Here is a 27,429-nt window from a genome sequence, read left to right as displayed (position 1 = left end):
GAGGGGGACAGAAGAGAGAAGGGGAGAGAGAGTAATGTAATTTTCTTTTTCTTTTTTATAAATAAAATATTTTATTATTTTTTTTCACATGTGGCACTTACATGGCATATATTTCAACGAAAGAGTGGATCCTATTTGTGCCACATCAGTGTTTTTAACAGAATTTTTAACAGAGTTAATAGTGGGGGGGCAAAGTGAACTACCAAACCTTAGTTAAGGGGGTACTCTGGGTCATTTTAACTTTCAAGGGGTAAAGTGAAATTTGACCAAAATTTGAAGGGCACCACAGTAAATAAGCCTTAAAAGAATGATGAGAGATAAAAGGGAACAAACATTCTAAACCCAGTTAAAGTAGAGAACGGATCTCTTCCAAACATTGTCACCTAGTTAAACTCAAATAGCATTGTTAGTGAACAAAATTCCGAAGTAACCACAGATTTATATTTTATATTTTATAGTATTTATTTATTGCTATATTTCCTTTGTTGAATCGGATTTGTAGAAGGGTCGGTGGAAACGTCTATATATTCTCCCCAGCCCCATATTAAATTAGAGCAAAAAGAAAACTTGTATTAGAGAGATTGTTAATCAGATCAATGGAAACAATCTCAGTGGGCAAGGTTCCTGAAGCAACCGGACCAAAAAAACGAATTAGATGCACGGAAGCAATGACCAGGCCAAAAAAAGGAATTAGATGCACGGCAGCAATGACAAGGCCAAAAAAAAGAATTAGATGGACGGAAGCAGTGCCATCGGACAACAGATTTAACGTTCCTGAAGATATCATCCACGACATCCTGCTGTTGTTGCCCATCAGATCTCTACTCACATGCACCGCAGTGTGCAAATCATGGAGGTCTCTAATCCAAAGCTCTGCTTTCATCCACACCCGCCTCAACCGCACAATCATTCAATCCAAGAAGCAAAACGACGATGGTCAGCTCCTACTGATTAACTATTACAGCGACAGAGAAAAAGCACGTATTTTCTCGCTGCATTGGGATAGTAGCCCTTCTTTCAGTGAGTATTCCAAGCTTATAAATCCATTCGTAACTGCTTACAATCAAATTAAAGAAGGTCATAAAAAGAAATATTGCTGTGAAGAGGTGGTCGGAACATGTAACGGGCTCGTATGCCTGCATGGTGTCACTGCCACATTAATTTGGAACCCTTGTATTAGGAAGTTTGTGATTTTGCCTCCGCCTAGTGTTGTTAACTTAATGGAAGTTAAGGTTACATGGAACCCAAATAACTATAAATCGAGCTATGCATTTGGATACGATTCACTTACCAACGACTATAAGGTTTTGAGAAGTGTGTGTTGTTATCTCGGCTTTAGGCGTGCAGTTGAGATTTGGTCCTTATCCAGCGGCTCCTGGAAGAGGCTTAGTGATGATGTTGTTCCTGCAAAATTCTCGCTTGGAGAATTTTCTCAGAGGCACGCTGCTTTTGTTAATGGTGTTCTGCATTGGATTCATAGGGACGAGGACAACACGTTCATTGTGTCATTTGATTTGTCCACTGAATTATTTGGCAAGATCCTCATGCCCAAAGCAGCTGTGAGAAGGAGTAAGAAGTCGTACGCCACCCACCTCGTACACGTGAGAAAAGAGGTTTCCGATCTTTCAAGATACCGGGACTCCCTTGCTTTTTTTGAGAGTCGTCACAAAAATATGGATTGTGTTCGTGTTCACATGTGGGTGATGAAAGAGTATGGTGTTGCAGGATCCTGGGCTAAATTATTCACTATATCCCCGCAAGAAGTTGTGGTCGGGCCGCTTGGTTTCAGAAAGAGTGGCCAAGTAGTGCTCGCGTTGCATCGGGGTGGGCGTGATGGACAATTTTGTCGGTCGATGGACCCTGACACCAAACAATTTGAGGATTTTCGAGTGGAAGGGAGCTGCACCAAGTCCTACCTCTTCATGGATTCTTTTGTAGAGAGCATTGTTTTACTTGATCGACCCAATGCTATTTCATACTAGAACAGTTTGGGTTGGTTCCAACTAGCATTATTTGGGCTTTATTTTCTCTCTTTTTCTGAATTTTCCTCTTCCCATGGAACTCCCTCTTGAAACATTTCCGCAGACTCGAGGCGGGAAATCCTTCTCTATACAAGTTCTCGGAGGAGGTTTTAGATTCCTCCAATATCCTGCCCTCAGAAAATTATCTGCGTTTGTGGTTGGCTTTTCTTTTTTACTGTTGTTTCCTTTGCACTGATTATCTACGTTCGTGGTTGTTTTTTATTATTATTATTTTTAATTAGTTATTTTCTTTGGAACTTATGTCTATTTGAAAGAAGGTTTATTTGTTGAAATGCTCAATCTCGTTTCCAAATAGTTCTAGTTTGCTCTTTGAAGTTCCAAATGACTCAATTTCCCCTTTAACTTCCATTCCGTCACCAGGTTGCCTCATTCTACTAGTTTTCATATGAAAACAGTTAAACGTGGCGCGGGTATTTTGATAAATTTAACTATTCAAAATTCAAATTAAATATAAAAAATGCTTTAAATTATTTAAAATAGGTAAAAAAAATTATGATTAAAAAAATCCCATCTTTTTTTTTTCTCCCTCAATCGTTGGCCCTCACCACCTTTTCCCTCGTCTCAACCAACCTACCCCTAACCAACCCTATCTCTCCTCTCAATTCTCTCTCTTTCTTTTGCACACACCGAGGGAGATCTAGATTGCCATAAACTCGAAATCTGAAGTCAATTTAGTGATTTTGTTTGTGAATTTTGAGCTGGTTGAGATGAGGGAGAAAGTGGTGGGGACTGACGACTAGGAAGGAAGAAAAAGAGGAGACATTTTTATCTTTATTTTTTTTATACATATTTTAAATAATTTCAAGCATTTTTATATTTAATTTTTAATAGTTAAATTTATCAAAATACCCATGTCACTTCAGCTTATTTAATGATTTTATCTGAAACCTTGTTCATGGAATGGGGCAACATTGGTCATGGAATGGAAGTTTATGGGGAAAATTGAGTCATTTAAAATGTTAGGGCAAACTAAGACTATTTGGAAACCACAAAGGGCATTTCAACAAATAAGCCTTGAAAGAAAAAGTGCATGTTTCAATCTTAAGTATGCCCAACGTAACTTTCTATTACTATTTATACCTTAAAATTTCTCTAATAATGGTTTGTTTACTAATCAGGAATTTAATTTCACCTATGGAGGATTTATGCGCTTAATGCACATCAAAGAATTGAAAAGTAAGTGGGGTCCACACAAAATTAGGAATTGAATTCCTGATTTTTGAGGAATTTAATTCTTGGATAACTAATACTTGCATAACTAATCTATTAGGAATTTGATTTTTTTTTAATCCATTATATCCTCACACAATTTTGAAATTTTCAAAATTTTCATATACTTTATTCCAACAATGAGAACATTTTACTCATACCCCAATTCCATATGTTTTAGTAAACAACTTCAATATGAATGCAGAATCTAACTCCCATGAATCCATATAATTTAGTAAACAATTTCAATAGAAATCCGGAATCTAATTCTCCTCAATCCGACTCCTCTTCATTTCAATTCCGCTTAATCCATACGGATTAGTAAATATATCATAATTGTGTCCTAGCATTTTGTTGCACAATGGCTTCATGCAAATAGTATTCGTTCATTTACACGAGTTTATTCATAGGTCACTACTAAGAGCCTTTCCATCCATGAGCCCAGCCCGAGGCTAGGGGAAAAAAAAATAAATTTGTGTTCCAAATGGAGCAGCCCGAGGGGGGGTATGGGACCCACCAACTCGGGCCGCCCGGCGCCTTCACCGAGGTCCAAAACGAGGGTGCGACGTCAACGCTACAAGATCGCTCAAGATTCCCCCGATTTGATTTTTTCCTATTGCCACGTGGCGTCGTTTGGGCTCTCCGATATGATTTTTTCCTCCAATCCAACGACAGCCAATTTTTTTGCAATAAAATACTAGAAAAAATTCGAAATTTTTTTAAAAATACCCAAAAATTAATGAATTTTTTTCTATAAATACCAGCCAATTTTTTTTTAAATTTATCTAAAATTTGAAATTGAAAATTTTATCCGATTATGAGATATGAATAGTATTGACATGTAGGAACCTAAAATCTAATCCTAAAATATTATCCAAATTAATTATTGAGGTAAAAAAAATTGTGAATAAAACAAAAAAATGAATAGTAACTGCCCTTAGTAAGGGCAACGGGTGAAACACAAAATTCGATTTGCAAGGGCAACCACTATTTACGTGAATAGTAATGCTCTTCCCCTTTGCCATGTCTAAGGGCAAATGGGTGGAATTGCTCTAAGAAAGCATAATATAAGCTACGGATGCACCCGTGACTTGGTCTACAGTTTGGATGGCTTGCATTGATTCTCACATAAAATTAATGGTTTTCACTAAAGCTGGGTGCATGGTACTTGTTACCCAGTCCAAAGCCGAAAAAGTGGTCAAGCGAGATGGCACCCGGCCCACGACCCGAGCACGAATAAAACAACAAATTTATACTCGACATGTATTTATAAAAAAACCCAAGCACTATTTAAACATAGAAACACACCCAAAATCAACCCCAAAGTCAGGTGTGTTTATAAATGGGTTTTGAGTGTGTGTAATGATGAGTTTTGGGTGTGTTTATATGTTTAAATAGTGCATAATTTCAACTCTCATTTTGGGTGTTTTAGTGAAACTCCCATAAAACAACTAACTCGGTCGATACATGATACACAGGCATGTATCCTCCTCAATCCCAAATCCCTAGTTCTGTTTCTTCGACGGAATCAGATAGATGGAAGAGAGTTGCTGAAAGAACCAGGTTTCCAGGTTTATCTCTCACTTTTGTTTTGCTTGGTTGATCTCAATCCCGAATCCCTAACATTTGTTTCTTCCCTTGTAAAATAAAAAAGATGATGAAAAGAAAAAGGAACAAACCTTCTAACCCAGTTAAAGTAGAGAACGGATGTCTTCCATACATTGTTATTACCCAGTTAACAAAGTTTCCTGGAGGAACCAGGTATATATTTTCTTTTTTCCTTTTTGTTAGTGTTTATTTATTGCTATATTGCTATATTGCCTTTGTTGAATCGGATTTCTAGGGGGTCGGTGGACCCAATGCTATTTCATACTAGATCAGGTTGTTGGATTGGTTCTAATTAATTTGGAGCATTGTGTGGTCTTAATTTAGGTTAGATTGGTTCTAATTAGTATTGTGTGGTTTTATTTTGAAAGTTACGCGTCTCTTGTATGATCAAAGACCAAGGAATAGCACATTTTTCATTCGTAAGTATTCATTCAATTCAACTGTCTCTGGTTCAAAGCTCTGCTTTGCTTTGATCATCCAAATCCAATCCAACAACCAAAACCACGACATTCAACTCCTGCTGTTACACACTTCCGATCCAAAGTTTATAGATCTATATTCGTAGCTAGCTTACAGTGAAATGGAATTTTGAATGATTTAGTACGGTTAGCTAATTACGGGTAGAAGTGGGAGTATTGAGCAAGCGTCTTTCTGGAATATCCAGACATCGGATTCTAGAATCTAGATATGCAAACTCCTACACCCAACGAACCCTATTAGGCGTCAGGGCAAAGTGGCGGAATTGACCAACTGGTAGCATAACTTTTCTTGTCTGCTCGTGACAAAACCCCCCTTTTTTTTTTTTTTTTTGGGGTGGTCAAAATCTGCTTTTCCTTGAAACCCCAACGAAGGGGAAGGGCAAGAAACAGCCCCAGAACAACGGTACATAAACACAAATACACCTACACAAAGGGAAAGGTCAAACTAAGCTAACCAAGTTTATATTAGATTGCTTCCCCTCGAAAACTCCGTTTAACATGGCGGGCAAGGGAGATTCTCGTGACAAAACTTAAAAATGAGTTACAAGTAGGACATGAATCTACTTTGCTGCATGTCCAACTCTAATCCGGTATCTCAATTCAATTCTAAAAATTGAAATTGGCGAGCGCACTTCTTTTTTAATCACTTTTCTCTATTTTTTTTTTCTTTTACATTTTTGTATGAATAATTGAACACTCATTCATGGTAACAACAATACAATGATACAAAGAATCAAATAATGAAAGAGAGGACTTCAAAAAGATTTAAGTATTTAATGCTACTGCAGAAGTATTCTAAGTATTTAAGTATTCAAGTATTCAATTACAGAAGCATTCACTTGTTGCAGCACAAAAAGACGATCTAGAAATTGAAATGTAGCATTTTACACTATTAAAAATTTGGGTAAAAACCACGATCCAAAGGCCACAAATTTTTTTTTTATGTTGTTTTCTTTTACATTGGTCACATATATGCAGTATTTATGTCATATGCAGAAAAGACACCATAGTTTCGTGTCTAACTTGAACAGAAGAAGAAAATTATTGTGCTTAATTAATTTAGGCACAACTTTCATGGCCTTTAGAGAGTACAAATAGACAACTTTTGTACCTAATGGTTCTAAATATATATATATATATATACATATTTACTTTTTTGTAAAAGAAATATCGTTACCTATATATAGGGCTGGGCATCTTAAACCGAAATACCAAAATAGTACCCTAACCGTACCATACCATACCGATTTCATACCGTACGGTACCAATAGAGTATGGTATGGTAGCGGTATCAAGATTTTGGTACTAGTCAATACCATACCGTATCGAATAGTACTGAAATATAATTTTTGATTCATTTGATAATTAAAAGCTGTTTTTTGTATATGGTTTCTTTCATTGATTGTATTAGCATAAATTTCCATGTATGCATCATAAAAATTGACTTAGCTTTCTTATTGGGTATGGAGCTGCATAGGACTCGAAAATTCTCCTTCACCATTTGGATTTTAACTATTTTGGTTTGTAAGTCATAAGGCATGAGTTTTAACCATTTGGATTTGATGAATATGTTGATGGATAATTATTGATTTGGTTGATTTGGATATTGAATATGTTGATTAAGATTTGGATATTGAATATGTTGAATCTTTGAATTTGTAACTTAGGCATCACTTATTTTAGTGAATGAATATGTTGAATATTGAATTTGTTCATTTTTTAGTTGTGTCATTTTGGTACTGGTACCGATTTGACATGATACGGTACAGTACCAATTTTGGCAAACCATAATCTTATACTATACCATATCGCTTTAAATTTCCGGTATTTGTAGCGATACGTACTCAATACCGTACCATATCGTACATCGTGCCCACCTCTACCTATATAAAGCACGGATACTAAATTTGTGTGCCGTATTGCACACATTCCAAAGTATGGTGCCTATATAGCACAAATACTGCAATTGTGTCTCTTTAGGTTGCCCATAGAGCACGAATACGAAATTTTTTTGTCTCTTTAAATCACATCATGTCTCATAAACTAAGAAGTTGAATATATGGGCCACATTTATATCTTTCGTGCCTAAACATTTTGTTTTGCACACATATTATAGTCTATATAAAATGGTCAAATATACACAATTTCTATTTTCAAACAAAATTCCTGATTTTCATGCTTTTAGTATATATTTTTTAAGAAGTAGTTTTTGCGGAAATGCCAAAATTTTATTTTATTAATATGCTAAGTAACTTTAGGACACGCCTACAATGATTTGTGTTTAATATTAATTTTTTTTTAAAAAAGTATAACAAAATAATAATTTTCATGACTAATTGTTTAAAACAGTTAGATAATAAGGCATGGAAGACTTTAAACCGTGCCTAAAGCTCTCACTGTTTTCAACTTTATTTTCTCTTTTCTCGTCGTCGCTCTCATTCCTCGCTCTTGCGCGCGCGCGCTCTCTCTCTCTCTCTCTCTTTCTCTCAACTCTCGACTCTCGATCCACCTCCTCCTTTCTCTCTCAATCTCTCTATCTCACTCAGATCCTCCTCCTCTCTCTCTCGTTCTCTCTCTCTCTCTGCATCTGGGATTGAGTCCAAATGATGGTTTGAATTTTTATTTTTGGATTTTTGGATTTTTGGATTTTTGAATTTTGGGGTTTTCTCGGACGTGAGTTGCTCTTTGCTCTGCCATCTGAATGCCGGGTATGCAGGTAAGCCTCCTCGTTCCTGGATAGTGAATTTATGAATTTTGTTTAATGAGATTTGGTGAATATTGTGAAGTCTCTGTATATACTTTAACTTTGAGTTCCATTGTGATATGATAACATAATTAAAGTCTGTGTGAGTGTCTTAATCTCTTGAGCATAGCCAAAATTAATGGTTGATAAGTGAGGTCTCCAATAATCGGCAAAAAAGAAAGACAAATTTATAAGAATAAAGTTTACCAACACTGATCAATTCAGAAGAACATATGCAAAACAAGTTATAGAACCACCAATTTAAAAGATAGATTGTAAGCAAGCAATCAACAATTGTCAAAATTTTGCTACTAGGTTGCTCATAGAACCTTCAATATCTAAATCCTTGCAACATACCAAATAACATGACAGAACCAAAATAATAAATAGCGCCAGACTGAACTAGTTTCAGGTTACAACCATCCTTCAGACCCTTGGTTTGATATTCTTTTGGAAGAAGAAAGATGTGGTTTGATATTCCTGGATGGGAAACAGATTTTGATTTGAGTCCAGATTTTTTTTTTGTTCTGTGTTTAGGCTTCTGTCAAGGTTTCGATGTTGGATGTATATTTTATCTGGTACTCCGTGAAATTCTAGTTAGTTGTCCTTATTGTTATACAACTTATCTTGACTATTTTTTGTTTTGGCTTTACATTAACCAGGTTTTTGGAGAATTTCAACTTGGATGCATATTTTCAAAACTCTAGTTAGTTTCACATTTTGTTTTAGATTTGCGTTAACTTGTAAATTTGATTAATAAACATATTCAAATTTTGACTGTCATGTACATATTTTGTAACATTTTTCTTGGTTTGATACACTTCACTGTATATGGTTTAGCTCGTCGGAATATTGAGCACAAAGATCAGTTTTCGTGCTTTACAAAGGTGGACACTGACGACATATTTGTGACCTATAACCAATGGAAACTCCTATACAGACAACCGACAATTTAAAAGTGGCTGCAGCGTGGTTATTGGCATAAAGCACATATATCTGTGGTTTTGGGCATTGAAGAGCACTAATAAAAATTGTGTCCAAATCCAAACCCAATTATTGTGGTAGTGTTAACACCTGTTACAAAAAGCTTTCTTTCAAAATGACTAAGAATAGGTGGAGGTTGCATATCGGTCACTTCTCTCTTCACCCAGAATTAATCCAATGTAAACCAGCAGAAAAGAAGATGAAACTCCAAAAAATCATCTGCAACGAAGCTGCCAACAAAGATGGGACTTAGCATAAACTTCACAAACTTTCCCAAGTAAAATCAATGTTCACAAACTTTCCCAAGTAAAATCAATGTATGTATATTTTATACTAACAAACTCAATGCATATATGTTCAAGTATAACATACCTTAACTCGAGTTTGCTAATCAACTCCTCCTGCTAATCAGCCCCCTTTGCAATTCCATCTGTTAATATGCAATACAATACACAATAAAATCATTATGCTATAATATAACCAGATTATTGCAAAACACTAACAAAGCTATTTATAGCTACATACTTGACAACATCTTATTCCATTTCTTCATTTGTCTTCTCTTCCACTTCTTCATTTTTGTTTTCACCCACTGCACCATTTGCAGTTTCTTCCAAGTCATCATCACCCTTATTTTCTTCCAATGAACCCTCATTTTCTTCCACTTCACTCTCATTTTCTTCCATTTCATTTTCATGGCCACAATTCCATCTTCGTCCCTTAACAATACAAACAAAAGCAAAATAAATATTATTTTTCATTTCCATCACTTAACAATCAATGCACAATAAATCAATGTTATATAACTACATAACTGGAAAAACACCTGATAGCATTATTTTCATCATTTGCTTGCACATCATCGTCTCCTTGCACAACATCATCATCATTTCGATCTCCGTCCCTTAACAATACAAACCAAAAGTAAAATCAATATTATTTCCCATTTCCATTTCAGCTTGACATTCAATGCAAAATAAATCTTGTATAACTATATAATTACCTAATTGGGTAGAGTTCTATCCATTTCAGCTTGGCAAAGAATTGTGTGATATCTAGTGTTGGCACACAATCACCAAGTTCAGTACCTTCAAACCTTGTTGTGTAAGGTTCTTCAAGTCCTCCTCTTGCACAAAATGATATTTGTGCTGAAAGTTCATCATAATTGGCGCAGGATTGATAAAAAATCCAGCCCAATAAGTTGAAATGCTCATCACGAACTTGTATACCTCCATCACTATGAAACCTGAAAAGTTAAATAAACAACAAGTGATGAGATGTAAAGAAAATTAAAAGAACTGAAGATGTAAAAATTTATTAATATAGAATGTATTTTAAACCTTATACTATCTCTCACAACTCGGTTGTCATCCTGGTACCAATTCTCAAGCTCTGTATCAGCGTTATCCCTATAGCAATTTAAACATTACTAATTATTACATAAGCCATACTAATGATCACTAATCAAACAAATATAAAAGAATTTACCTCCTCTTAAAAAGGCATATTGATTCAAGTAGAACTTCACTCAATAGCTGATGTGGGCGTCCAAGTCTCGCGATCCTCCTTCCGTCCAGTAGAGTCTCAGACCATATGTAAAACATAACATCAAAAGTTCCAGTCATAAAATTCAACGTGGCCAGGTTTCTCAATTCGAACTTGACACGGTTGTCATCTTCCAACAACCCTCTCTGGAAACTTCCTATAAAGCTACCCGTCACTGTTGTCATTCGATATACTGGTATATTGCAAGACGGCTGCTCATCAGCAAATAGGAACCTAAAATAATTAATAGATGGTTAGCCATATATACATTTATAAGTGCATAAAGAAACCTGAGATAATTAATAACAAAAAAAAGATGTTTAGTTATATATAAGTGATCCAAAAAAGAAGAAGAATGCTGGCTCACCTGTTGACTCCAATATAGATGGATTTTCGAACATTTGGGTCACCACATGGAACAACCATAATAGCCCTTTCTGGTGAGCTATCCAGCGGAGCCTCTGGATCATTTGGTATTTCTGAAAAAAAATGAATAAATAAGTGCAAAATTAAAGAAATATTAAAGATATTAAATTAACAACCTTCTATGATAAGTAAAAAATAAAAATAAATAAATATTTAAACAACCTTCAAAATCCACCATTATTAACGCCTCCTGCAAAAATCATATTAAAAAATTAATAAACTATATATAATCAAGAAAACCCATATATAATCAATAGCAACCGTATAGTATAAAGAAACACAAATATAATCAAGACCCTATATATATACTCCCATATTTTATGCATAACCCATATATAATCAAGAGAACCCGTATGGTATAAAGGAACACAAATATAATCTAGAACCTATATATGTATATGGTATAAAGGAACACATATAATCAAGAACCTATAAATGTACTCACGAACCCATATTTTATGCATAACCCATATATAATCAAGGAACCGGTATGGTATAAAGGACCACAAATATAATCAAGAACCTATATATGTATATGGTATAAAGGAACACAAATATAATCAAGAACCTATAGATGTACTCAAGAACCCATGCATAACTATGAAATTTTGGAACGAGAGATGGAGGGAGAGATGGAGAGGGAGGTAAAATGTCAGAGATGGAACCTGTATAGAATCTTGAGGACCAATGAGAGAAGCACGAAGAACAAGGTTCTATTATCTCAGAAATGGTACTGCTGTGTGATTGAGAATGCCTTAACAAAGTGTATAGAATCTTGAGGAGCAATGAGAGAGAAGCCTGAGGAACAAGGTTCTATTATCTCAGAAATGGTACTGCTGTGTGATTGAGAACGCCTTAACAAAGTGTATAGAATCTTGAGGAGCAATGAGAGAAGCCTCCGGAACAAGTTTCTATTATCTCAGAAATGGTACTGCTGTGTGATTGAGAATGCCTTAACAAATTAAGGCCTTAACAAACAAGCACACTAGTGCCACGTTATACTGTGAACACGCAAACAATATCTTACTACATCTAACAAACTCCTAGACCAAAATGGGCGAGTAATAGACCGGATTATGTATATATAATTCTTGAGGGCGGGAATGGAGAGCTAACTAGACCGGATTTTTGTGTATATATATATATTTATAAATTTCAACTAAAATTGTATTCATTGAGCTTAAAAATTCACAAAATGACCCAATTTCTTGTAAAAAGAGACGATTGAGTATATAAAAGAGAGGTGCTTTAAAGTTGGGTTTGGAGAGATATTAATTATGGTATTAGAAATTTAGCATTGGACTTGAATAATTTAAAAAATAAAATAAAAAAATACAAAGCCGGTCCAGTTCGGTTCAATGCCTGTTTGTTGACTTTTTAGTCAACACGATTTTTTTCATGTTTTTTCATATGGTGCAGCTCGGTCTTCCGATTTTCCGGTCTCAATGCCCACACCTAACTAATTATGAGAGAGAGATGATTTGATTATTTGAATTTTAGAGGAATGTGAGAGACTCAATTTCGAGTGCAAGAATGATGTTTAAAACTCCCCAGTTGCCCATAATTAGATACGCATGTATAAAAATTGAGTCAACGAAACATGAATGGAAACATAACCTTCGTTAGGGGTGAATATGTATGCCGAACAAATCGAATATTGGCTGTACTAGATCCAATGTCTAATTTGATATAGGTACTATTTATTTAATTTTATAATTGATAAGAAAATCGAATTACTGGATTAAAGTTGCGGATTGACTAATACTCAACTCACAATCAACCGAACCAAAGCCAAGTATTACAATTATACTCAGTATTCGATTCGTTCGCCATTAATGAAGCTTCTTATATCAGACTTTTTTGTTTTAGCAATGGAGTGCAAAATGAAAATTACCCTACCCTTGGATTAAAGCATGTCAAGATTACTAGCTAGCCTTGGATTTGGAACGCAATGGACGAACGTTGTATACTGAATCTGATGAGTCCGAGAATATTCATGCGGTTCTTGTGGAAGATGTCGCACTCCACAAGCTGGCATCCTTGAATACTGAATCTGATCCCACAAGAACTACGGTGCCAGCTTGTGGAAGATGTCGCACTCCACAAGCTGGCAACAGAAACGCGGTAAGAAGAAATTTGTTGTTGAGGGTGTTTGCAATCCCCCTTCAAAAAGGAAAAAAATTTCTTCCGTCGCTTAGCCTAGGTTGCTCTCTAAAACTTACTAGAGGAACCTTGGGGGTTAGAGCTGGTGCTAAAGGGGGGCCTAGACAGGCACAAGGCTCCACTGGTGTTGCTCAGTATGCAATCAATGATTCAATGCTTTGTTAGGTGGTGGTGAGTCCATGAAAAGAGTTGACAGGTGGAATTAGAAGAGGGATACGGCCACTTGGCACCACTTGTAGTACTCAAGAGTGCACCCGATGAAACAAAGCTGTGTGAGGTGGTGGTTAGCCCATCCAAAAAGTTGGAAATCCTTGAACTGAGGGCTAGGAATGGTAAGGTTGACGGCGGTGATGGCTGGCCTTTGACAGCCAAAGGGGTCCATGATACTATCATTATGGGATTGTCATGGTAGGGGCGTTTTCATTCTTCATAATAAGGTGCTTTTATGCTCTATAAGTCCCTTTACACTCTGCCTCTGTCTTTTCGACGGTGGTGTCGGTAGTTTAGTTTTTGCGCTGGTATCTTTGCTTTTCCTTAATATGCTTTTTCTCTATCGATTCCTTGTGGCTTTGTCTCGGTGTCTGATTTTCTCAAGAGGGAGGAGGAAATTGATTGGCGTAGATGAAGAGTGGTGGAGGAGGAGGACACAAGAATATGAGAAGTCGGACAAAATTTATTATTATAATAATTATTATTATAGTAAATTGAGCTTAAAACCATAAAATTCATTTTTAATCACATACAACCCTTTCCTTTTATTTTTCTATTTAAAATACCAATTTTTTAAAAATAAAACCCGATGACTAAGATCCAAGTAAGCAAGTTACCTAATCTAGCTTAAAATCTGAATTATTCTATTTTTCGGATTCCAACACTACCCCTATTTACAAGTTAAAGTGTTATGTGGGGTTGTAACTTGTAACTAATGACACACGTTTAATTTGAAAAGATCTTCACATAGTTGTAATTGATGTAGGAATTAATTTAGAAACTTATTTGAAATTAAAAAATTCAATGTTAACATATTAGTAAAGTTTTGGTTTATTTAATAATTTTTTTTTTGTTTTCCTTTTATGAATTATACTAATAGTAATCTATTTTATTATAGTTTTATGAATAATAGTGTACATTCTAATTATGTTGAAAAATATTTTGATAATTTATTTATTGTTTGTTTTATGAAAACATTTTTTTTTTAAATGAACCTATTTTTTCTCTGAATAAAGTACCTATTATTTGTTTTATGAAAAATATATATTTTTTAAATGAACCTATTTTCTCTCTCCAAATAATGTACTTTCTTTTTTTTCTCAAATAATGTACCTATTAAAACAATGTATGTATTTTTTAAAAACAAACCTATTTTTCCTCTCCAAATAATGTACCTATACACATTTATAGGTATATTGTAAAATAATTTACCTATGGGTAAATAATGTACCTATATTTTCTATAAATAATTATGTACGTAATTTTAATTTACGAAAAATGTACGGAAATTTCAATTACAAAGTAACTGACTTAGTTTTTTTAAAAAAATTGGTAAATAATATACCTCTATTTTATTTAAATAATATATTTATATTTTATACGTATATATTTATATTTATATTTTTCATAGGTACATTGTTGGATATGTAATTTACAGATTTTTTTTTTTTTTGGGTTTGCAATTTTAGGGGCGATATGTAAGAAGGAATGACAACCAAAAGAAATGAGGTGATTGATATGCTATTAATAGGGAGTATTAATTACAAGGGAATTTCACTAAAACACCCAAAATGTGAGCTGAAATTATAAAAAAACTCAACACCCAAAACACTTTATAAACACACCCAAAATTCATCATTACACACACTCAAAACCCATTTATAAACACACCCCAAAAAATATACAATTGTTGACTTTAGGGTTGATTTTGGGTGTGTTTCTATGTTTAAATAGTGTTTGGGTTTTTTTATAAATACATGTCTAGGATTGGGTTTATTTATAAATTTGTATAATTACAATTATGGCAGTTAATGAAATGCTTGAAATAAATTAGAAATAAAATATGAAGATTGGTGGCAACGATGTAAAAATATAGGAATATTATGACCTCTTATATCCTAATAGTCATTTAAATTTGAAATTGGATTTTACACATAGATTTATAGAGTGATGGGTATATGTCTAGGAAATAGAAAATATAGGGATCTATATTGGACAAATTATTAAATATATTAACCGAAATGAATGAAAATAAGATAACTTAAAATGAAATTGAAATTAAATGAGGTGGCATGTCCAAGTAAGATGTCACATTATGTGGTATGAAAATGTGATAAGAGTAGCATTACTCATACTAAAACATTAATCTGCCTTTTTCTTTTGGTAACTAGTCATGTTTAAGCTCAAGTCAACGAGAAATTATAAAGCGGTGCCACTCAAAATTTCTCCAAAAGCAGAGGCATAAACATTCATTTATTCATTTGTAAGAGTCCAGAAAACACAATAGAAGTAGTCTTGGAAATTCCAATAGGGTTAAGTGACATTACAAGTGAAAATCACTAATTTATTCATTATAATTATAATTTTATTGTAATTAAGAAGGAGCATCAGGAAGGATTCACATCAAAGCTCCAGTCTTCCCCGCTCCTATCCATATTAATCTCGTGAAGAATGACCACAACAGCAACTATAAAGGCGTAATCGACATGAGGGTACACAGTAACTCCAAATGCATCTCTTCCAAACAAAGCACTTTTAACATCATGTTTCTCGTGCATCTGCATTCACATTAATACATTATATATGTTATATCATCATCATGCATCATGCATCATGATGAAACTGATGGATAATATGCTAAATCTTACTTCAGCAATGATGGTGTTGTCTCCAGTGTATATGGTGCATGATTTCTCCCCCCAACTTCCTTTGACCTTGAAATCATATTGCTCTTCTTTTGTATTAGCAGCCAAGAACACATCTAATTCAGTCTTTAACTGGAAAAACGATGACTTCTTCGCAGTGAAAAGTAAATCTTTGGCGTCTGAGCTCTCTCCTCTATATACGTGCCATCTCCTATGGGCTGTCAATATCTAAATCAACCCAAATAAGAGCACTATGATCAAACTAGATCAAAGCAGAAACATGGGGGGTGTAATTTTTTAGTGCTTTAGAGCTGTTTTGATTTGATCTTATATGAGATCAACATGGGGGTGTAAATTCTAATTAACCAATTTAACTTAATTACTGCGATTCACTATAACTATCTCAGTACGTACACGTGTCGCCAACCCATGAAATACAAAAACAGGTCGGTACCTTTTGTCGAAAAGAGAGGATCGGAGTGTCGGCGCCGTCGACCAAAACGCGGCGGTCGTGAAGGCTGAACAGGGAGCCTTTGATCTTGAACATGAGATTGCCGTTGACATCGGAGACTGTGAATGTACCTTCTTGAGGCTCATCATCTTCTCCGTGATCACCAGATCCACTGGGTACGTTGCGTGGAACTGTGGGCTGACCACGGTCACTGGGTTCGCCAGTGGCTGAGCGCTCGGCCCAGCTGCCGGCACCGGCACCTTATACGACATATCGTTAGTTTCTCACCCACACTTGCAGAGCTTGATTGTTTTTGGGGTGTGATCACTGATCGGATAGATTGGGTAATATTTATTGAAGGATTTTTTTTTTTGGTTCTGATATTTATTGAAGGATGAGAATAGAGAAATGAGATAAGAGTTGACCGAGCTGGGCTTCGTTCGTTTGCGTTGACGTGTTCACATAGTGGGAGGGAATCTGTCGGCGTGTCTGAATCCGATTGAGAGTGAAAATTGCAATTGCGTGAAGTGGCGGAGCCTCAAGGATTGACATATCCAAGCGTAATAAATCCCATATCCAATAATGACATGGATGAAAGACAAATATTTCATTTCCAATTTTGTGATTTGAAAATTATTTATTTTAAATGTTATTGACTCAGTTATTTCTGTGTAAATAAGTATAATGTAATCTTTACATATGCATGTAACAAGGGAGAAAGCAAAAAAAATAAAAGAACAAAAAGCAAGAGCTAGTTGTGATTTTGAATATTTAGGGGCATAATTAAAGTTCTATTATTAGGAATATTTGTTGCACCAATTACTTGTAATTACCTTATGTCGAAGAGTGAGAGGGTCAAAAACTTTATTTATGGAAACACAATCTTGGTGAGTTTGCTTATAATCTTAATATTTGTTGCATCACTATACTTAATAATTTATACGTGTTCATATGCATAATCATACTTAACATTTTATTTTGTTTTATATAATCATGATTATACTTATGGACACGTGTCAAGTGATGAGAAAGATTGTAAGCATACACCTTGGGTTAAAGTATGATGAGCAAAAATACTCCCTTACGTAAATCTCCTTTTATACATAAGATCATGGGAAATAAGTTTTTAGGGCAAATCGTACGTGTTTAGTATATTAGAGGCTTTCCTGATTACTTGCAAAATTTGAGAAATTTGAAACAGAAAGAAACCAATAGAAAGTAGAGAACGTGGAGAAAGAGATAAACATGAGGGCAACAAAGGTTGAAAATTTAGAAGAAGAAAAGATATGCGAGGAATGTGAGATTTTAGCCACAAATGTCAGATCAATACGAGTGAGTGCATCATCGCATTCATATTTCATTTATCAAATAAATTATAATCGAGCAACATATACTAAAATAAATCTTAATATTTATGAATATTAACAAAGGCAAAGGCCAAAGGGATAGCAACAAAGATGCATTGTTTCCTCATTCGAGTAACAAAGTAGATCCAAACTAATCTACTCAATCCTTGGTATTAATTTTAATTTTCATTAATCTCATCAAGAATCACAATAAGCGCGATGATGAACGCATAGTCAATGCCTGGGTACACTGTCACCATGAAATTGTCCTTTCCAAACAGCACGCTTTGAATTGTCCGCTTCTTATGCATCTGCAATATTTTCCCCACAAAGATATTATATCGCTGTCAGTACACAGTGGATGCAGTAATTAATTAATATTAATGTAGTTGATTAGAAGATTAATTAATCTTACTTGGGCAACGATGGTGGAAGAGTTCCCACCATATATGACACAAGATCGTTCAAACCAACTTCCTTTGATCCTGAAGTCAGGTGCTTTCTCGGCTATGTTATTTGCTAAGAAAATATCCAATTTGGTCTTAAATTGGAACATCGAAGACCTCTTAGCACTAAAAATCAGATCCCTTGTTTCTGTGCTATCCCCTCTAAAAACTTGCCATCTATCATGTGCACTTACGAACTGCACATAAATATACATATGAGTCAGTTAAGTACATACAAGAAAATTAGTATAATCTCTTGTAAATGTTCTCTTGCTAGATTGTGTGTCAATTTATTATCAGACTACGAATTCAAACTATTATGTTTTACCAAATTCACAATCTAAAAATATTAGGCTCTTACCCTATAAACCTAAACGTTCACAAACAAGGCTTAAAGTGCAAAAGCTACATAAAAATATACATGGTTTTTTTCATGTGTTATGTTAACTAACAAAGTTTTACCTTCTTTCTTAGAGTAATGATGGGATAACCAGCTGTGTCAAGTAAGATCCTGTGGTCACGAAGGCTTAAATGAGCTCCTTTGACGTTAAAAATGATGTTGCCATTGATATCAGAGACTACAAAGTTGCCATCGGTTATGGTCAAAACTTTTCTAACAATTGCAAGATCTACGGGTTGGGGGCTGCAGAAGTGAGGGCTGACGATCGCAACGGCGGGATGAGCATAGGCTATTGTCCCGGGATCAGCGTACTCTAATGATGCCGGATTAGCGTAGGCTAACGATGGTGCGCTAGCTTCTGGTTGTTTCATGGTAAGAGAAATGGCGGATACCGATGAGCACCTGTATTTTGATTTGGTTTAGGATGGAAAGAACGGCAACAATGTTTGGTGAATGGTGAGATTGATCTTTTATGAAATGAGCATGCCAAAACGTGTTTCTTGTATTGACCGTTTCCCTTCAAAACAAAGCAAGTCAAGCCAATGCGTAGAACTTGAAATTGTCGACTTTTAAACAAATACTATAGTCTATAGAGGGTTCTGGAAACGTGGCTTGGTTTATTCCTCACAATTCAATCCTCTTATTAGACCAACTTTTTGGTTCAAAGTTTGAAGTTGGAAGTTTATCTCATAATTTATATTAGACGAAGTCATGGCGACAAGCTCATTCCTATTGGGAATCCAACTCCAAGAATAGTCAGAAGCCTACGCCAATTAGTAATTCGATCTACAAAAAAGCCCAAACATAGTTGGAGAGCCCGAAAAAATAATTTCATCTCTTACATGCCACACAAGAGCCATGCAGAAGCTGAGGGGCATTTGTGGGAGCAAATATTTCCATCTCCAATCACAGCACGCCATGTGGAAAAGAAGATTATCTATTTTAATTAATTAATTGAACCAGTTTATCTGGCCAATTAATTAATTAGGATAAATATCTTAATTAAATGATATTATCTTTATTTAATAAAATAATATCATTAATTAAGATATTATCCTAATAAAGAGAAGATAATGTCATTATCTCAGATATTATCTTCATAAAAAGAGATAATATCATTTAATTCAGATATTATCTCCATAAAAAGAGATAATATCATTAAATCAGATATTATCTCAGTCCGACTCAATCTCTACGAATTTGGGTAGAGAATAAACTCAGCATATTCTCTACGAAACCCTAGCCCCGAGGCTCCTATAAATAGATGACTTCATTCATCATTCAAGGTACATCTAAACCTACTCCTTATACCCGAGAAAAATACCCGAAGCTCTTTCTCCCTCTCCACTCTCCATATTTTCTCCACACGGCTCCGGCCACCACACACGGCTCCGGCCGTCCGGTTCACACCCCACATAAACACTACTCCGTACCCTTTGCAAATATTCTCCCGTGAGATTATTTGCACAAACATGTATGGTGAAGACAATTTTGTTTGGAAGTGTTATTATATATCCCAGCAAAAAATAAAGTGTTATTTTATTTAGTAAATTGAGATTAGACCCATAAAATTCATTTTTAATCACCTACAGCCACTACAACAAAAAGTGGCAACAATTACCAAATATCACCAAATAATGGTGACTGTTGCCACTTTTTTTTTTTTTTTTTGGTGAGTCCTTCCCTTTGTTTTTCTATTTAAAATACCCATTTTTTTTCAAATAAAACTCAATCACTAGGATTGAAGGATATTAGGTAAATATATATAATTGAGGGTGTAGGTATAAATAAATAAAAATCATTTATCCGACCTATAGGAGGTTAAGAGGGAGTATTTGAACTAATTTGATTGTAGGCCATTATTACAGGAGTACAAATATAAATGTGTAGTGAGAGGTATAATTCTTTTGCATAAAATTAGGGGATGAAAAACAGTCAGCCATCAAATAAAGATCTAGTGGCAAAATTTGTAAATAAATCAACTTACATGGACACATTGGCATCCAATTTTAAAATTGGATTTTACTTAAACATTGTATTTTTATTAGTGGGTTATCTATCTATATATATAAAGCAAAAGGCAGAGAATGGTGAAACATTCAAAATACCAGAAAATGTCCTTGGTTAATGCAAACATTAAGAATTGAAATTATTAATTAAATGAGGATAATATGATAAATTCACACTTTTTCATATTAAAAAAATTAAAATTAAAAGAAAAATCAAATAATAGATCCTATTTTTATGGAACACAACTATCCATTATCTTTTTTAATTCTAAAAATAAAAGAAAAAAGAAAAAAGAAAACCAATTGTTGCATGTGCAAGAGGCTAGTCGTTTATGATATTTGAGTTACAAAGGCCTATTTTAGCATGACCCTTTTATTCTCTCTTTTTCAAACAAAATTATGGGTTGGTTCATGGGCCGGTTCATTTTTTCCGTAGAATTATAATTCAAATTGTTATTCAGATCGCTATGGGTAAATGGATTTGAACTCAAATACATAGTGGGGAGTACATTCACTCTAACCAACTTAAGTCATATGTTTTAGTTGTGGGATATAAGTTGTTGAGGCCAAATCGTTTTCCATTATACTAAATGAAGAATTACCTAATTTGCATGAAATTTAAGAAATCTGAAAGAATAATAAACCAATATATGGAAATTAGAGAGCCAATTAACGAGGAGCACTTGTGGAGGAGAAACATGTGAACATGAGGAGCAGCAAACGTGGAGAAATATATATATATATATATGAACATGAGAAGCAGATCGCAATGATCACGACTAGAGTCAAATAATAAACTCATTATGCACCAAACCAAAGGCTGTTTGTGACTTTCAAGTTCGTCATCATCCTCGTCATCAATTGCCCATCACATGGCATTCAACAAAGGAAGATTATACTGGAATTGGGCAACATAATGACATTCATTGGATGCATTCGTCAAGGGTCAATGATTAATTTACATATTTCACACTTATTCAATCTGGAGACACATCAAGCATGCAGTATTCTAAACCCTTTTAATAGTTGCTAGTTATACACGCACAAAACAACAAACAAACAAAATCTTAAGAGGCTGTGGTGTGAATTTTAAAAAATTGTCACATAAACTTTGAAACATATCATAATTACACAATTTCGTGATTCTTAAAACATCTTCGTACTGATACGTAGATGGTAGTAATTATATTATGCGCAACGTTCAACATCACAAAAACAATATTATTTTTATTGTTGTAACAAAACTTCTTTAAATAAAAAAATCCAACACGTTTACAATGCCCTATCATGAGTATGAATGAATAAATTAGGCCAAAGGGACAAATATGCGTCGTTTCCTAATTAAAGTAAGAAGTGGATCTAAACTAATCAACTCATGATCCTAATCCTTGATACATTAAGTTGGAACAGTAGGAATACTAGCAGTGTTAATCTCATCAAGAATCACAATAAGCGCGACGATGAATGCATAATCAATCCCAGGATACACTGTCACCATGAAATGGTCCTTTCCAAGCAACTCACTTTTAACTGTGCGCTTCTTATGCATCTGCAATGTTTTCCCACAGCATATTACATCCCAATCAGTCAGTACGTAGTAAATATGCTAGAAGTAATAAATGTTAATGTAGTTGATCATGATTCATAAACTTAATTAAAGTAATCTTACTTGGGCAACAATGGAGTCGTCCCCAGCATATATGACGCAGGATTTTTCAGACCAACTTCCTTTGACCTTGAAGTCAGGTACCTTCTCTGTTGTGTTATGTGCTAAGAAAACATCTAATTTGGTCTTAAATTGGACCATTGAAGATCTCTTAGTACTAAAAATCAGATCCCTGGATTTTGTGCTTTTCCCCCTAAAAACTTGCCATCTCTCATGTGCAGACATCAACTACACAAAAAGATACGAATAAGTCAGTTAACTACAATAGAAATACGTAGTATAAACTATGATAAATATTATCTTACTTGACATTACGACAACTTATATTGTTGTCAAACTACGAATTTGGACTATTGATGAAGCAATCTTACTCTATAAACTCTAATGTCCACAAACAAACAGCTGGCTTAAAGTGCAAAAGCTACATAAATAGATACCATGGTGTTATGGTGATTAACAAGGTTTTACCTTCTGTCTTAGTGTGATAATGGGATAACCAGCCGCGTCAAGTAAATGATCTCCTTTGACTTTCAAAATGATGTTGCCATTGACATCAGTGACTACAAAGCTGCCATGGGTTATGGTTAGAAGTTTTCTAACAATTGCAATATCCACTGGGTAGGGGCTGCAGAAGTGAGGGCTGACAACCGCAACGGCGGGATGAGCATATGCTACTGATGGTGCGCTAGCTTTTGGTTGTGTCATGGTATGAAATATGTCGCCGATGAGCACCTGTATTTTGATTTAGGTTTGGGAAAGAAAGACAATAGTGTTTGGTGAATGGTGAATGGTGAGAGCGCGCATGCTTTTATGGGGAATAATCAGTTTACTTTGGGTCCAAGCGAAAACGTGTTTCGTACATTGTCCGTTTTCGTCTACAACAAAGCAAGTCCAACCAATGCGTAGACTTTTAAGCAGCATTCTAAATCTAATTAAGGGTCTTAAATGAAGGCTTGGTTTATTTGCCGTGGAGCTGCAACCCATAATTTAGGCCATGGGTCTTTTCATCAAACAAAAACATTAAGAATGACATGTCGTTCCATGATGTACGACCCTAATGTTTGACTTGGCTTCTATTAATTAATCAATATTCTTGTAGCATATGATTCCGGAAACAGAGCACCTCGTGTGTATGTAATCCATACATTAGTTACATGATGAAGCTTGGAAGGTCCCATTATATGAACATTTGGGCCCAAAATGTGTCTGCTTCCCTTGCCACACTCACGTGCTATACGGACGGTGCTATCGCTTTGGAAAATTGAGGCCATTTAAGTAACTCACTTTCAACTAAGGTCTTAAATATCGATAGTTTCGGAAATATCGGTGGTTCAAAAACACGGAAATATCGATAGAAATATTGAGAAAATATCGATATCAATAAAAATTAAATAAAAACCACGGAAATTATGATAAATACATGGAAATTTTTAATGAAACTTTAGAAGAAGTTTATTTAGTCAATCATCTATTATTTTGACATAAAAATTGGAAGGATATGCATTGCATAGTGGGTTTGTGTGATTTAAGTTGATTATATTGTGACCTAACAAACTCTGTGACTTAGAAAATCTGAAGTAATTAATGAAAGAGAATTAAACACCCCTTAGTAATTTATTTATAATTTTTAGTAAAATATTTTACACTTTATAAATTGCATGATAAGATACATGAGTAACCTTATTTCATGTTATTCACTGGACATGGTACACGTTGTTATATCTATTAATTTATCAAAAATTGAAAAATAATTAAAGATGTAAACCAACTTGATTTGTCATGAAAATTAGGCACTTTACCATGCTTAAAAAATAATAGTGAAGATTGAAAATTAACTAAGAACATAAATAAATTTATCCAATGAAGAATTAAATAAGAAATAAAGAAAATGATTATAGAAATTTAAGTAATTAAGCAACAATTTATTTCACTTTATTCATTGGACATGGTACACGTTCTTATATTTATTATTTATCAAAAATTGAAAAATAATTAAAGATGTAAACCAATTTGATTTTTCATGAAAATTAGGTATTTTACCATGCTTAAAAAATAATAATGAAGATTGAAAATTAACTAAGAACATAAATAAATTTATCCAAGGAAGAATTAAATAGCAAATAATGAAAATGATTATAGAAATGTAAGTAATTAAGCAACAATTTGAAGGAGAATTTAGTAATGTAAATACTGATAATGAATAATAAAATAATAAATAACATTAAATGGATTATCATTCACATTTCCCACTTCCCAAGTACTTTCATGTTTCCCTACCTCCCTCTCCCACTTCCCAAGGTTTTTTTTTCCTTTTTTATTGTTTGAACTTCACAAGGTTGCAGACGCAACCTTGCCTTCTCTCTCTCTTTTGGGCATTCACCCATCTCTCCCTTATTTATTTATTATTTATTCCTCTTCTTCCTAACACACACACACTCTCTCTCTCCCACTTCCCAAGGTTTTTTTTCCCTTTTTTATTGTTTGAACTTCACAAGGTTGCACGCAACCTTGCCTTCTCTCTCTCTTTTGGGCATTCACCCATCTCTCCCTTTTTTATTTATTTATTTTTTATCTATTCATCTTCTACCTAACACACACACACAATCTCTCTCTCCCTTTCTTCTTCTATCTCTACATCTCTCTCCCTCTCTTTATCTTCTTCCTCTTCCCTCTTCTCTCTCCTCCATTATAATCCAAAACAGTAAACACATAAACACCCACTCCATACCTTTTTTCCCTCTTCTTCCCTTCTCTCTCTTGCTCTCCTCTATCTGCTTTTTTTTTTCTTTCTTCTTCTATCTCTCTGTCTCTTTCCCTGCTTCCTCTTCCCTCTTCTCTCTCGCTTCATCACAATCCAAAACAGCAAAACATAAAAACACACTCCATAATATTTTTTTTTCCTCTTATTCCCTTCTCTCTCGCTCTCCTCTTTCTGGTTTTTCTCTTTTTCTGAGTTGAGAGACAGAGAAAAGCTAAGTTTCGGAGGCTGAGGGATTCTCTGAAGGCTGAGTTTAATTTTGTAAGTTCATATCGCGATATTATCGATAATATCGAGATATATTGTCCATTTAAAGCTGCAAATTGAACGAAAATATTGTTATTGAAATATCGGCGAAATTATCGAGGAAATTATCAATAAATTGACGATATATATATGGAAATGTGCTAAAATATCGCTGCCCCAAAAAAATGATAATTTCGCCAATATTTCGGCGAAATTATCGATATTTTGTTCTATGCTCCCAACTATGCAGGGGTCTGGCATGAACTAACTGATGAAGCCTACATTCATCTAATGCCAATGAACTAACTGACGAAGCCTACATTCATCTAATGCCAATGAACTAGCTGATGAAATACGTGTACAATGTGTCAATATATTCTAAATTAAGCTATAAATAAACTGATCTAAGTTTCAAATTTGTGGTGTGTTGGTTTATTATATTATCGTCTTTCTCAATAGTAAATGTTCTAGATGGTTTTTTTTTCTTCGTCAATTAATATATAAATTCTATTTAAGCCTGACATTGTTTGCTATACCATGGTCTTACATGGTGTCATTGCATAAGGGGATTACGAGAACGCCGATGAGCTGTTTGATGAATTGCTTCTGTTGGGTTGGTTCCTGATGTTTATGCTTACAATGTGTATGTAAATGGATTGTGTAAGCAAAATAAGGTGAAAGATGGATTAAAGATGGTTTCTTCCATGGAAGAGTTGGGGTGCAAGCCTAATTTGAGTATTTATAACATTTTATTGAAGGGTTTATGCAATAATGGTGAGCTTAGTAGGGCCAGAGAGCTTGTGAGTGAGATGACATTAAAGGGTATTGGGGTTTACTTGCAGACACATAGGATTATGCTGGATGGTCTGTTTGTAAATAAAATTAGGGGATGAAAAATGGTTAGCCACCAAATAAAGATTTAATGGCAAAATTTGTAAATAAATCAACTTACATAGACACATTGTCACCCAATTTTAAAATTGAATTTTACTTAAACATTGTATTATTATTGGTGGGTTTTCGTCTATGATATTTGAGTTACAAAGGCCTATTTTAGCATGACCCTTTTATTCTCTCTTTTTCAAACAAAATTATGGGTTGGTTTATGGGCCGGTTCATTTTTTCTGTAGAATCATACTTCAAATTGTTATTTGGATCGCTAAAGGTAAATGGATTTGAACTCAAATACATAGTGAAGAGTACATTCACTCTAACTAACTTGAGTCATATGTTTTAATTGTGGGATATAAGTTGTTGAGGCCAAATCGTTTTCCAATATACTAAATGAAGAATTACCTAATATGCATGAAATTTAAGAAATCTGAAAGAGTAATATACCAATATATGGAAATTAGAGAGCCAATTAACGAGGAGCACTTGTGGAGGAGAAACATGTGAACATGAGGAGCAGCAAACGTGGAGAAATATATATATATATATATATATATATATATATATGAACATGAGAAGCAGATCGCAATGATCACGACTAGAGTCAAATAAACTCATTATGCACCAAACCGAAGGCTGTTTATGACTTTCAAGTTCGTCATCATCCTCGTCAATTGCCCATCACATGGCATTCAACAAAGGAAGATTATACTGGAATTTGGCAACATAATGACATTCATTGGACACATTCGTCAAGGGTCAATGATTAATTTACATATTTCACACACTTAGGGCTCGTTTGGGACTGCTTCTCTAGGAAGTACTTCTACTCATAAGTGCTTCTAACAAAAGCGCTTTTGTTATAAAAATCTTGAATTTTCATAAAAAATTAAAGTGCTTCGTAAAAACTTGGGTGTGCTTCTAAAGAAGCACATAGCAAACTTCTCAGAAGCGCTTCTATGACTCGAAACACTTCTAAACTTTTTGTCAAATGTCAATTATCAGAAAGAACTTTTGGCCCTTTCAGAAGCACTCCCAAATAGGCCCTTATTAAATTACATGCACAAAACAACAAACAAACAAAATCTTAAGAGGCTGTCGTGTGAATTTTAAAAAATTATCACATAAATTTTGAAACATAACATAATTACACAACTTCGTA

The 27,429-nt window shown here is 34.5% G+C and overlaps 4 protein-coding genes, 1 long non-coding RNA gene and 1 pseudogene across 6 annotated transcripts; 2 read left to right on the top strand and 4 right to left on the bottom strand.

The window, feature by feature from the left end:
• The first annotated feature begins 603 nt into the window (after positions 1-603).
• LOC148921142 (F-box protein CPR1-like) lies at positions 604-2,286 on the top strand. Its single transcript, XM_089043803.1, has one exon. The coding sequence runs from the start codon at positions 669-671 to the stop codon at positions 1,980-1,982; it is 1,314 nt and encodes a 437-aa protein (XP_088899929.1). The 5' UTR covers positions 604-668; the 3' UTR covers positions 1,983-2,286.
• Positions 2,287-4,699: 2,413 nt separating this feature from the next.
• LOC148921141 (uncharacterized) lies at positions 4,700-8,967 on the top strand. Its single transcript, XR_016123367.1, has 2 exons — positions 4,700-8,054; positions 8,744-8,967. It is a non-coding gene; the product is annotated as an uncharacterized LOC148921141 (long non-coding RNA).
• A 143-nt stretch (positions 8,968-9,110) lies between these two features.
• LOC148921140 (uncharacterized) lies at positions 9,111-10,818 on the bottom strand. The gene is made up of 7 exons (XM_089044213.1): positions 10,554-10,818; positions 10,406-10,474; positions 10,069-10,311; positions 9,892-9,969; positions 9,591-9,784; positions 9,438-9,495; positions 9,111-9,295 (listed from the first exon to the last, which is right to left on the bottom strand). The coding sequence occupies exons 1-6, from the start codon at positions 10,793-10,795 to the stop codon at positions 9,470-9,472; spliced, it is 852 nt and encodes a 283-aa protein (XP_088900339.1). The 5' UTR covers positions 10,796-10,818; the 3' UTR covers positions 9,111-9,295; positions 9,438-9,469.
• A 4,813-nt stretch (positions 10,819-15,631) lies between these two features.
• Positions 15,632-16,892, bottom strand: LOC103343426 (protein LURP-one-related 10-like; annotated as a pseudogene). Its single transcript, XR_016126106.1, has 3 exons — positions 16,509-16,892; positions 16,058-16,282; positions 15,632-15,967 (listed from the first exon to the last, which is right to left on the bottom strand). The product of XR_016126106.1 is annotated as a protein LURP-one-related 10-like (transcript).
• A 1,004-nt stretch (positions 16,893-17,896) lies between these two features.
• Positions 17,897-19,233, bottom strand: LOC107880142 (protein LURP-one-related 10-like). The gene is made up of 3 exons (XM_016797048.2): positions 18,760-19,233; positions 18,267-18,494; positions 17,897-18,162 (listed from the first exon to the last, which is right to left on the bottom strand). Exons 1-3 carry the CDS (start codon positions 19,066-19,068, stop codon positions 18,031-18,033), a joined length of 669 nt encoding a protein of 222 aa, XP_016652534.2. The 5' UTR covers positions 19,069-19,233; the 3' UTR covers positions 17,897-18,030.
• Positions 19,234-21,913: 2,680 nt separating this feature from the next.
• Positions 21,914-23,141, bottom strand: LOC103343422 (protein LURP-one-related 15-like). Its single transcript, XM_008247076.2, has 3 exons — positions 22,841-23,141; positions 22,376-22,600; positions 21,914-22,255 (listed from the first exon to the last, which is right to left on the bottom strand). Exons 1-3 carry the CDS (start codon positions 23,075-23,077, stop codon positions 22,103-22,105), a joined length of 615 nt encoding a protein of 204 aa, XP_008245298.1. The 5' UTR covers positions 23,078-23,141; the 3' UTR covers positions 21,914-22,102.
• Between the last annotated feature and the right edge of the window lie 4,288 nt (positions 23,142-27,429).

Source organism: Prunus mume, linkage group LG1 (genome assembly GCF_029339155.1).
Source record: "Prunus mume cultivar Tortuosa linkage group LG1, ASM2933915v1, whole genome shotgun sequence".
Taxonomy (NCBI): domain Eukaryota; kingdom Viridiplantae; phylum Streptophyta; class Magnoliopsida; order Rosales; family Rosaceae; genus Prunus; species Prunus mume.
This window is presented reverse-complemented; position numbering and strand designations above follow the sequence as displayed.

Excerpts from the sequence above, each read along its gene's own strand:
- LOC148921142 (XM_089043803.1), top strand. The coding sequence starts at position 669 with ATGACCAGGCCAAAAAAAGGAATTAGATGCACGGCAGCAATGACAAGG.
- LOC148921140 (XM_089044213.1), bottom strand. The coding sequence starts at position 10,795 with ATGACAACAGTGACGGGTAGCTTTATAGGAAGTTTCCAGAGAGGGTTG. Across the intron at positions 10,475-10,553 it reads ATATGCCTTTTTAAGAGGAG|GGATAACGCTGATACAGAGC; the intron begins GTAAATTCTTTT and ends AAATTGCTATAG. Across the intron at positions 9,785-9,891 it reads GATGAAAATAATGCTATCAG|GGACGAAGATGGAATTGTGG; the intron begins GTGTTTTTCCAG and ends TGTATTGTTAAG.
- LOC107880142 (XM_016797048.2), bottom strand. The coding sequence starts at position 19,068 with ATGAAACAACCAGAAGCTAGCGCACCATCGTTAGCCTACGCTAATCCG. Across the intron at positions 18,495-18,759 it reads TCATTACTCTAAGAAAGAAG|TTCGTAAGTGCACATGATAG; the intron begins GTAAAACTTTGT and ends ATTTATGTGCAG. Across the intron at positions 18,163-18,266 it reads CTTCCACCATCGTTGCCCAA|ATGCATAAGAAGCGGACAAT; the intron begins GTAAGATTAATT and ends AAAATATTGCAG.
- LOC103343422 (XM_008247076.2), bottom strand. The coding sequence starts at position 23,077 with ATGACACAACCAAAAGCTAGCGCACCATCAGTAGCATATGCTCATCCC. Across the intron at positions 22,601-22,840 it reads TTATCACACTAAGACAGAAG|TTGATGTCTGCACATGAGAG; the intron begins GTAAAACCTTGT and ends CTTTTTGTGTAG. Across the intron at positions 22,256-22,375 it reads ACGACTCCATTGTTGCCCAA|ATGCATAAGAAGCGCACAGT; the intron begins GTAAGATTACTT and ends AAAACATTGCAG.